Raw genomic sequence first — 10,735 nt, 5'->3', positions numbered from 1 at the left:
GGAGGCTGCTCCAGATTCCTTTTCCAGGGAAAAGGCTCAGGAGTGAGGCTTGTGCCTGGAACAGAGTTTATTTCAGACTGAGGCAGCGCATGTGTGCCCGTCACCGTTGTTATCTTAGGAAAAAAAAGTCGTGTGGAAGTCTTGGGAACTCAGCCAGGTAATTGCTTTCAGACCAGCCCTGTTCTAAAGCACAAGTGATTTGTGCTGGGATTTAAAAAGTTGAAACCATAAACACTTGCTCAACGAAGAAGACCAACCCTATCACACATCTTTCCTAATGAAATGGTTTTAAGTTACATCCTAGGTGTGCGCTAGAGGTCTCCATTTCAAACCCACAACAAAAACGGGGGCTTGTCTCAGGAAACGGAGGCCTGACATCAAAGAGGTGAAGACAAAATGCACAGCAAATTGGTGAGCGGCCTGGAGAAAGGAGGGCGTGGCCCTGGCTTCGAGGGAGGAGCGAGGAGCCGCTCATGTTTACCCTCCGGAAGAGACTCTAGGCTCGAGAGGGCTGTGGCTGGGATGACACGGTCATCTCCTCTAACTGCAGATAGAGACCCAGCCTCGGAAGAGCAGAGGGCGGTTGTGTGCACACACGACGCTTCGAGTCCCCTCGGAGGTGATGCTTGGTGAAAAGCGAAGGTCCCCTGTCCCTGCAGTCTCCTTCATCAAATATAAGAAATAAATTACCGATGCAAATCCTGGAGAACTGTTATACACACACACATATTCCCACAAAACAGGGGGACTCGGAAATCTTCTCAAAATAACAAATAATTGAAATTTCAAGTAGTAAAAATAAATAATTAGGGCAAAAACCTTGAAGTTGATAATTCAGCAAGTTGGAGATTTCTGACAGAATCTTGCCAGGCTCTCTGAGGCCTCGCAGGCGGGTCCTCAGGGCCTCACCGAGGATCACTGTTTGTGGCGATAAACACCTTAGAAAGAGCTGGGGAGACTGCTCCGGATTCCTTTTCCAGGGAAAAAGCTCAGGAGCGAGGCTCTGCCTGGAACAGAGCTTATTTCAGGCCGAGGCAGCGCCTGTGTTTCTGAGCACAAGAGGCTGAGAGTCCCCGCGGAGGCGGCGCTTGGTGAAAAACGAGGGTCTGCATTTCCTTCTTTCTTGGGAGGCGCTTCACTCGCCAAATGGACAGAACTTCAGTTGGTATTGCCTGCAACTAAAGCAGCAAGTTATGACGGCTTCAGTGTAAACATACTCACCTGCCTATTAGAAGCGCTTTCAGCATTACCTCTAGGGGCTAGCAGGGGGAAAAAGAGAGAGAGAGAGATTAGAAACCAAACACACTCCATTAGTAAGAGGTTAAGTAGACTCTTTCAGGAAGAGAGCCACACCACTTCAGGAAAGAGTCGTCCTCGAGCAAACTTTGAGAAAACAGGCTTTACACGCATGCTCAGCACGGAGCATAATAATGGGTCATAAAAGCCAGTATATAAACAATTTCCACCAATTCAGACACTCTAGACCAACCTCAGAAGACTGTTCCATTTTGCCCCAAATTCCACAGGCGTGTCCACTCGCTGTGGAGAGCGCCTTGCTCAGTTTCTCAAGCTCCAGCAGGGAGAGGCGATCCTGGCACCGGGTAGTCCAGCACAGAATGCCGCCGCTATGAAAGCTTTGGGTCTTATATTTAAGTCACGAGAATCATTTAACTGGCTTGGCTCAAAATAACTATTTCCAAATCCTGCTTGGCTCCACCAAATCCTGCTTGAGCCTCTCTCAGGACAGGGACCTGGGACCCCACCTGTGGAGACACTCTCCTGCCTGAAACCTCTGCCTGGAACTCCAGTCTCCCCCCACCACCTTCTTAGCAAGCACCACCCATTACAGTGGATTGTTCCTATTTATTCCATTTCTTGTTTCCACGCTAAAATGTAAGCTCTAGAAGTACATGACTTTTGCCTGTCTCATTTACTGTGATTTTGCCAATGCTTTGAGCAGGGAGCACTGGATAAATATCTTTGGAATAAATCAGTAGGTGGAAGACAGCACCCCTAACCCCAAACACCTGATTAGTTGTCAATGTCCATTCATTCAATTAATAAACTAAAGAGCAAAATTATTCCAGGTTCAAACCTCTTCTCTTGTCATATTCAAGCAAACAGAAACAGAGCATGATCAGTTGAAACACAAATGTATTCAACAAATCGCCAAAATACTGAGTGAGTAGCAGCTAAACGGACTGCTTCCTTCACCTGCAGGTTTGAACGATTTAAGGATCTGGATCACGGCTGTTGCCGCTCTCCACTGTGTTTGGCCTGAGATGACGACTCTATAGAGAAAGCAGGCGTTGGGCCATTGGGCCAACTTGAGAGAATATTAAGTAGATACTTTGAATCTATTCTAACCAACTGGGCTGTCAACAATTGCCAGAGTTTTCTTGGTTCCTTTCCTGGTAAATAGTCCACCGATCATGGGAGGCAGCCACAGACCAAAGGTAAGTTACGGCAAGAAAAGTTAACATTTCTACGTGTCTAGAACTTTGCTCTATAGATGAAAAGAATATAAATTTCATGAATGACCCTGGGTGAAATATTCCTCTCAAGACAGTAGGGAAAAACTCCATGAAGGAGTTTTTTAAAACACATAAAGGGCAAAAAATAAGCTGCTAATTAATTTGAATGAAACAGAGTGTGCATCATTAAAATAAACATGAAGCTGTGCCACACCAATGAAAACAGTTTTCAGTGAGAAAAGCACCGTGTACCTCCCAGCTCCCAATGTGAAGCTTAGCGATGGGTGGTCGGGCGGGAGGGTGCTGTCATGGCATCAGACGGTACTGATCACTTCCAGGTGGCACCACACATGATGATGTGACTGTGAGGCAATATGCCCGAGAGAATGTAGCCAGCATGGCAACTTGGGCGAAAAACATGATTTGGTCCAAAATGAGCATTTCCTAATTGCTGATTTTCTGTACAATTATCATTTTAGAGGACCATGAAGACATAATGTCATCTTTTGTGAATTTTTCCTGAACCCTTGGAAAATATTTATTCTATGTTCTATCTTTTCTCAATACTTTTCAGGATATTTTTTCATTTCTGCATTTTTTGTAATAGCAAAAATTGAGATCATGCTCCCAATAATGTCTTAGTTGCAAAAATTTAAATGCAAAATCTTGTTTAATTGCTTAAAGTAAAAATAAATGTGATTAAGTATTTATATATTATGATCCCACTTTGTAGTGAAAATCATAGTGCATAAATACGTACATATTTGTCGTGGTTCAGTCGCTAAGTCATGACCCCATGGACTGTATGTATACATGAACAGAAATAGTGTCTGGAAAGCTGTAGATCTGGTCTGATTTTTGTCTCAAAATAAAAGATCACATGTTATTTATGTTCTTTATTTGATTTCTCATATTTTTTAGAATTAAAAAACGCATTTTTAAGTAGAGAGCAAAAAAAAAAAAAAGAAACTGGTAACAATTTGGGTTTTTAGAAATAATCCCTCTTGAATATTTATGTTTCTTTGACTTTTCCCTATTTCAAATGACACAGAATAGGAAAAAGTAAACAATAATAAAATTGAAAAAAACTAACAATAGGAAAAAACTAAGAGAAATTCAGCAAAAAAAAAAAGAGCTGCAAAATCAGCTAACTTTTTATCCAAATCGCCAATGCTCATTTTTAAACAAATTGTCGTTTTTACCACATTAGTTTATTTGGGGGAGGTCAGGGGCCATCTTTCCTCATAGCTGAGTCAGTAAAGAATCTGCCTGCAAGGCAGAAGACCTGGGTTTGATTCCTGGGTCAGGAAGACCCCCTGGAGAAAGCACTGGCAACCCACTGCAGTATTCTTGCCTGGAGAATCCCATGGACAGAGGAGCCTGGCAGGCTACAGTCCACGGGGTCGCAAGAGTCGGACCTGGCTTAGCGACGAAACCACCACCACCGGGTCCAGGGCTTTCCCGTCCCAGCTGAACTACAAATACAGGGCAGCGTGCAGACCACCATCTACTGATGCTCCAGACTCAGCTCTCAGGCCTGCTTTGCGCTTCAAATGTGCTGCAAGTTCGGCAACAGGAAGATGGGATCGTAAGACAGCAGCGCTGGGAGAGGCCCCGTGGACCCCACCGGCCCCAGGGACCAGGGTGGTGGTCCAGCGCCTCGGAACCGCGCTCGGGTTCCGGGAGGAGACTCGCCCAGCTGGCAGCACAGCTGAAGCTCTGTTTCAACCACGGAAATGACTGTTTGGAAACAGGAATTATTGAGCTGCTAATAATCAGGCGGAAGGTTTGGTCGAGGGCCATGCCTGGGGGCCCCAAGTGGCTCCCAGGGGTCCCCAGTTCGCTCTTCAGCATCAGAAGGCGGCCACTTGGGGAGGGCAGGCTCCCCTCCCCTCCCGAGGACAGAAGAGTTAAGACGCGTCTCCAGACACCTCTGAGCTCTCCCCTTTCCACACCGGCTCCCCTCTGACCACCCCCCGACCATCTGCCAGCGTCTCCACGGGCAGGGGACCTACAGTAAGGCAGCGCATCACACTTGCCTCCACCCTCAGGCTGTTGGGACCGTTTCTCTAACTCTCAGCAGAGGCGTGGAGAGTGGGCGGGAGTGGCTGAAAGTGGGGAGAAGGGCTTACTGTGGCGCTTCCTCGTGTCCGCCCTGGCCTCCTCTCTGGCCGCGCCCAGGCAGCCCAGCAGCTCTTGCAGGGAGATGGACTTGTCGTTATTCACGTCGCAGTACTCCACAAACTTCTTCACGCATTTCTTGGGTTTGGACTTCTTCCGAAGAAATCTCTTGAAGGGCTTGATTTCCTTTTTGCCGATGTCCCCGCTGTTGTTTTTATCCAGCAGTTTGAAATACCAGTGGACCACTCGCTCCTCCAGCGTGTGGCTGGGGTCAGGTTCCGAGAGCCTGGAAGACACGTGGGTGGTCAGGACCCCTGCCCCAGTCCTGGTTTGTCCAGAAAGGCACCCCCACCCAGCTCTGACTTTCCCCGATGGAGGAACCTGCTTGTCGCCCTCTCCTTCCTAAGGCATAAGGCTGCCTGGCTTTACCCTTCAATATAATAATGATTTAAAAAAATAACTTAGAAAAGGAGATCAGGCAAACATTTTGAACCTGGTTTCAAACTAGAAATGGCACAGTGAGTTTGGACAGGCCGGTCGCACAGCGGGCGTTGGCAGGTCTCGGGGACCAAGCCCGTGGACCACCACTCCGGTCACAGGACGGCCATCCCCACTGCCGGCACCCTGAGGCCTTCTGCTCCTCTGTGTTCCTGGGCAGGCTGTTGATGTCACAGGTAAACTAAAAGGTGAAAATTCACACGTGTCCTAAAGTGGTAAGCTGACATCTTACCCTGGACTGAAAAAGAAAGTTTGGTATTTTAAGATTTAAGTTAAAAACGCTTCCAGAAGTTCTGCGTTTAAGGCTGCTCTTGGAAACCCCGATGTTACGACGGGGTTTCTCACTAAGCGGAAGATGCCGGCAGGTGCTAAGCCTGGTCCTTGCTTCCTTGGCCTGCTGTCAATCTCTGTTCCCATGAGCGTCAGGAGGGAGTCAGACACCAGACGTTCCCGGGTATTAGGGCTTTCTGAGACTGCTGACCGTTTCTCAGACTCTCAGAGGACCTTCTAGGATGGAAATTCATTTACTGCTTTCAACTGTAGTCTTACAGAGAAGAGCAATCTTTCTGAAAATATAAGATGTCAATTTGAACTTTGGGTGGTTCCGTACAATTTAACTTTCTACTGGGTTCATAGCCCTGCCCTGTATTCTTCTCCATTCTGACTCTTAAGCAGAGGCAGAGAGAGGAGGACTTTGAGCCGAGGGACCAGAAATCTTAGATCAGCTGGAGGGGCTGGAATCATCAAGGTTTGGGGAGGAGGGGAGGAAGGTCAGTGCTCTGAGAAAATACAGACAGTGAGATTCCCCATCAGAAAACTGTGCTTTAAGATAAAGAGACTGATGATCGCTAATTAACAGGGGAGAGCCGATGCTTGAGAAACCCCGTCCATTAAACACTGGACACGACCCTCCTGTGGGCCGACAGTCGTCCACAGACGCAGGTCAGCTTCGGGGACTCGACAGCGTCTCAGGAAGTGGAGCTCAAAGCCTCAGCCCCAGAACCAAGCGTGTCCACCAGGCGCTCAGGGCAAGTCCCCCAAGGTTCAGAAGTCAGACTCTGAACAGTGTTAATACAATTAACACCCCTGAATCGCAGCCCTGGGAAGGGCTGAGAGGCAAATGTTACATCATACATATTTTAGTAAAAAAATCCTATTTTGAGAATTTTTAATCAAACAATTTAATTGAAAGTATTTATAAAATCCAGTCACTAGCTCTGAAACAGCATTCATTCTGAAGCAGGGAGCCCTCTGGGCTGGGTTCTCCCACGCCCCCGTCTCCCCTACCCAGCGTCTGCACCCCCCGCCTGATGGAACCTGGGGAAACCCCAGGGCCTCGGCCTGGTCCCACGCCAGCAACATCCTCATGGGACTGATCGCATTACAGGAAGACCCGCTAAGCAGACCTCCTGCACACACGGGCGAGGACCTCACGCTTGGGGACGGGTCTGCTCCGCTCTGGGCTGTGCCCGCTAAGCCGAGCCCCGAGACTCCAGTGGCTGGACTCTGCCCTCCAGGCTCCACGAGTCCATTGACCACCAGGCTCCATCCTAGCCCCTGCTCTGAGGTCAGGGGCAGCGCACCTGCCGGGGGAGGAGGGATCAGAGACCGCGTGGACCATGTCCGTGGACAGCGCGTCCAGCACGCTCGTCAGAAACTCGCTCTTTTTGGCACCAGGACAACCTGAAAAAGACCAAGCACAGACATCGTTTCACGCTTCCCAGAACTCACAGAGCACAGCGGAGTTCCCTGTAGCGGAAAGAAGGGCTGGGTTAAGACTCAGAAACCTGGCTGTCAGGCACATTCGCTTCCCAGAACTCACAGAGCACAGTGGAGCTCCCTGCAGCAGAAAGAAGGGCTGGGTTAAGACTCAGAAACCTGGCTCTCAGGCATATTGTATCAGTGAGCTCATCCGAACACCTGCAGCCCACACATGTTGATTTTAAACCCCAGCTTCTGAAAACTACAGTCTCTAAGATTTCTTGAATTATTTCGTGACGCTAACAGATTCCTGGGCATTATCATCTCACTGGTCCCCAGAGCGGCAGCCCCAGGCGGGTGGCATCACTGCCCCCGTTCTGTAGGAAGCCCCGAGGCTGGGAACCACCCCAGGCTCACACGAGTGGGGCAGGACACGCTGGCATCTGGTCAGATGAAGCTGAGACAGAAGGCGGCCCGTGGCCTTGGAGTAATTCTGCGGAGCTCACCTGAAGCTTGACATTCCACTGCAGTCTTCTCCTACAAGAGGCCACTGAACTGTCCCTAAGCGCCTGCACCCTCTGTGTTTCGGGATGAAGAGAGGCAGCTGGGCACGTCTCTCCTGGACTCCGAGAAGCAGGAGGGATCCTCCACACGGATCCGATGGCAGTGCGGCGTGCGGCAACCAAGCCTCTCAGGACCCGTGTGTTTACACAGGCGGAGAGCTGGGGTTTTACAAACTTCCTTTTGACACGTGAGTTTCTGTTATTATTATTCAAGCACATGTTAATTGCCTGTAGCAGGAATCCATTTACACTGGTTTCCACTTCGTTAAATACACGTATCAGAGAACAGATGCGAATCCCTAAGGGTCAAGGGAGGGTGAAAAAGAGCTGTGTTGTCCCGTATGAATACAATTAGCAAAGCAGATTGTGATCTGTAGGGGAAACCCCCAGGGAAAACGCTACTTTTCAAGGGAAAAATGAAACAACATTAAGCGTTCCCTGGGGAGGAAGCAGCCGACTTGCAGCTGGTTGCCCGCTCCAGGACGGGCAGCGCCCTCAGCACAGTGTGTCTGAGACGGTCATCTGACGAGGTCATCAACCGCTCCAGGACCGGCAGCGCCCTCGGCACGGCGTGTCTGGGACGGTCATCTGACGTGGGGACTTCGCCCGCTCCAGGACGGGCAACGCCCTCGGCACGGCGTGTCTGGGACGGTCATCTGACGTGGGGACTTCGCCCACTCTAGGACAGGCAGCGCCCTTGGCACGGCGTGTCTGGGACGGTCATCTGACGTGAGGACTTCGCCCGCTCCAGGACGGGCAGTGCTGAGCTTCCTCCAATAGCCCGTGTTCAGACCTGGACGGAGGCCTGGAGCTCAGGGGCGAGCAACCCTCAGATCCAGCAGACCCGGCACCCGGGTCCAAGCCCTCACCTGGCGTGACAGGGAGACAGACCCAGGGCCTCACACTCTGGGACCTGCGGCTGCTGGCTCCAGGACAACCCCTCATGAAACAGAAATGGCTGTACCACTTCTGAATACGCGTGAGACCAAATAGGGCCGGGGCAGCACCCGCTGTGGCCAGCATCCTGGGAAAATAATCCCCACACAGAGGATGAGATGGTTGGATGGTGCTGACTCAGTGGACATGAGTGTGAGCGAGCTCCGGGAGACGGTAAAGGACAGGGAAGCCTAGCGTGCTGCAGTCCACGGGGTTGCAGAGTCGGACGCTACGTAGCAACTGGACGACGACGACCATACGTCGGGGTCAGGCAGCATCGAAGGCTGACAGACCGAGGATGGAGAGGGGGCAAGGACCGCCTTCACCTCCTGCCTGCACCGCACCCCCTGGGCTTCCCCAGCTCTCCTGGGAGGACGCCTCCTCCTGGGAACACAGGAGCCCCAGGCCTGCTCATCCTCCACAGTGTTTGTAAAAATGAGAAGAAATCCAAAGGAAAAAAATCAGAGCGCGCACGATTAAGAAGTGGCTTCTGGTTATATGAGAAGTGCCAGCAGTACTGGGCCATGGCCTGGGCCTCCCGAGGAGCCTCAGAGCTGGGGGACAGAGGGAGCCAGGCCCCTGGCCACTGGGTTTCCCAGGAAGCCCAGAGCAGCCCCTAGCCTCCCTCACGCTCGGCCCCTTGGGCGCGGGCAGCAGCAACCACCACAGAGCTCTGCGTCCTGCCTGCAGACCACAGGCCGTGGCCAGCAGCCTCCCGAGCCCCGGGCCAGCTCAGTGGGTCGCTCACCAGGAGACACCAGGTGCCCACCCGAGGGGGCCCGGCCTCCCCTGCGGCAGCTCACCTTCCCTCCTTCTGCCCGCAGGGCCTGGCACAGCCCCCAGCACCCGTAAACCTCGTGCTAGGGAAACCGCGGCCGGCGGGCTCCGAGACGGGACCCAGAGTATATTTGTGTCCACCCGCAGGACGTGGGGCAGGCCCAGAGGGCTCGGGTCGGGGGGCTCAGGGCAGGGACAGCTGCGCAGCAGGGCCTTCCACGGAGACCTGGCAGCCCGGTAAAGAGACGCTTGTGTGTGGTGGGGCGGGGGGACCAGACGGCCCTTCTCCAAGTTGGAAGCAGAAAGGCTGCAACCATTTATTTACACATTCAAGGCAAAATCCAGCATCCTGCTTGGCTTGGAAATGCTCAGTTGATTTCACTTATCTGTGAAATCCAAGGAAAATACTTGGCATCCTGTCAGAGTCCTGTGCAGACACTCGGGTTCTAATCCCGGCCTGACCCGCGTGAGCGGGTGGCCCTGTCCCAGCCTCAGTCCCTGGGCCTAGCGAGCTCCTCAGCAGCGAGCCGGCTGGCTGCTGCTCTCCAGACACCAGGCGCCGTGTGGCCCCAGGGAACCTGGTTCATAGCTGATGCCTTAAAAACTATTTGACTTGTTAACTCTTAAAATGCATGTGTTCTGCCCTATGAGACATCTTTATTTTTTAAAATAGACATTTTTGGTGTAGAAATTACTGACTTCAGCAACTTGACTGTTTCGTCTTTTCCCTTTTTCTTGCAAATACAGATGGAAACATTTTCGGGGCTGAGACCTCAACCACGTTGGGAAACTCCACTCCACGTGGTAACCGGCATCTGCTTCTCTCCTGCGACCCAGCACACTCAGGATCGCCCTCAAAAGGAAAGCCAACACCGAGAGAGGGAAGGCGGGGTGGCGACGGCCTCCGTGGATGGTGCTGTACACAGTACACAGCGTTGGACCGTGTCAGCCACACCGATGCCCAACTGAGGCCTGCACGTCGCCCAGCAGGTGAGGCCTGGGGCCTGCGGGTCAGGGAAAGCGGGGCTGAGGGTCCACTGCTGACCGGGTGACAAGACGGGGTGAAGGGTCAGGGGACAGTGACCACCATCAGTCGGGCTTTAAAGCATCTAGCACCGAGTAGGCTTAAAGCTTCATCTGCTGGTTTATCATTTCAAATGTCTATAAAACTGACATGGGTGAGGAATAACATGAAGAGGAAGTAAGAACCCTCTCTCTGGTTTTCAGGCCCCTCTGGGGAGCGGTGCGCGCCTCTGGGGAGCTGTGTGCACCTCTGGGGAGCGGTGCGCGCCTCTGGGGAGCGGTGCGCGCCTCTGGGGAGCGGTGCGCGCCTCTGGGGTGCTGTGTGTGCCTCTGGGGAGCTGTGTGTGCCTCTGGGGAGAGCTGTGTGGGTCCCTCTGGGGAGCTGTGTGGAACCCTCTGGGGAGCTATGTGCGCCCCTCTGGGGAGCTGTGCGCGCCTCTGGGGAGCTGTGCGCCCCTCTGGGGAGCTGTGTGCACCTCTGGGGAGCTGTGTGGGTCCCTCTGGGGAGCTGTGCACCCCTCTGGGGAGAGCTGTGTGGGTCCCTCTGGGGAGCTGTGTGGAACCCTCTGGGGAGCTATGTGTGCCCCTCTGGGGAGCTGTGTGCGCCTCTGGGGAGCTGTGCACCCCTCTGGGGAGAGCTGT

General features: G+C 52.3%; 1 protein-coding gene across 1 annotated transcript in view; it reads right to left on the bottom strand.

Annotated features, from left to right (window-relative positions):
* Positions 1-10,735, bottom strand: part of SMOC2 (SPARC related modular calcium binding 2) — a 167,042-nt gene that overhangs the window by 2,711 nt on the left and 153,596 nt on the right. The window contains exons 10-12 of the mRNA XM_068984929.1: positions 6,677-6,776; positions 4,607-4,881; positions 1,222-1,259 (exon numbers count right to left, since the gene is read on the bottom strand). Coding sequence (XP_068841030.1) covers positions 1,222-1,259; positions 4,607-4,881; positions 6,677-6,776 — 413 coding nt within the window. The remainder of the gene's footprint in view (positions 1-1,221; positions 1,260-4,606; positions 4,882-6,676; positions 6,777-10,735) is intronic.

This window comes from Capricornis sumatraensis, chromosome 13 (genome assembly GCF_032405125.1).
Source record: "Capricornis sumatraensis isolate serow.1 chromosome 13, serow.2, whole genome shotgun sequence".
NCBI lineage: Eukaryota > Metazoa > Chordata > Mammalia > Artiodactyla > Bovidae > Capricornis > Capricornis sumatraensis.
This window is presented reverse-complemented; position numbering and strand designations above follow the sequence as displayed.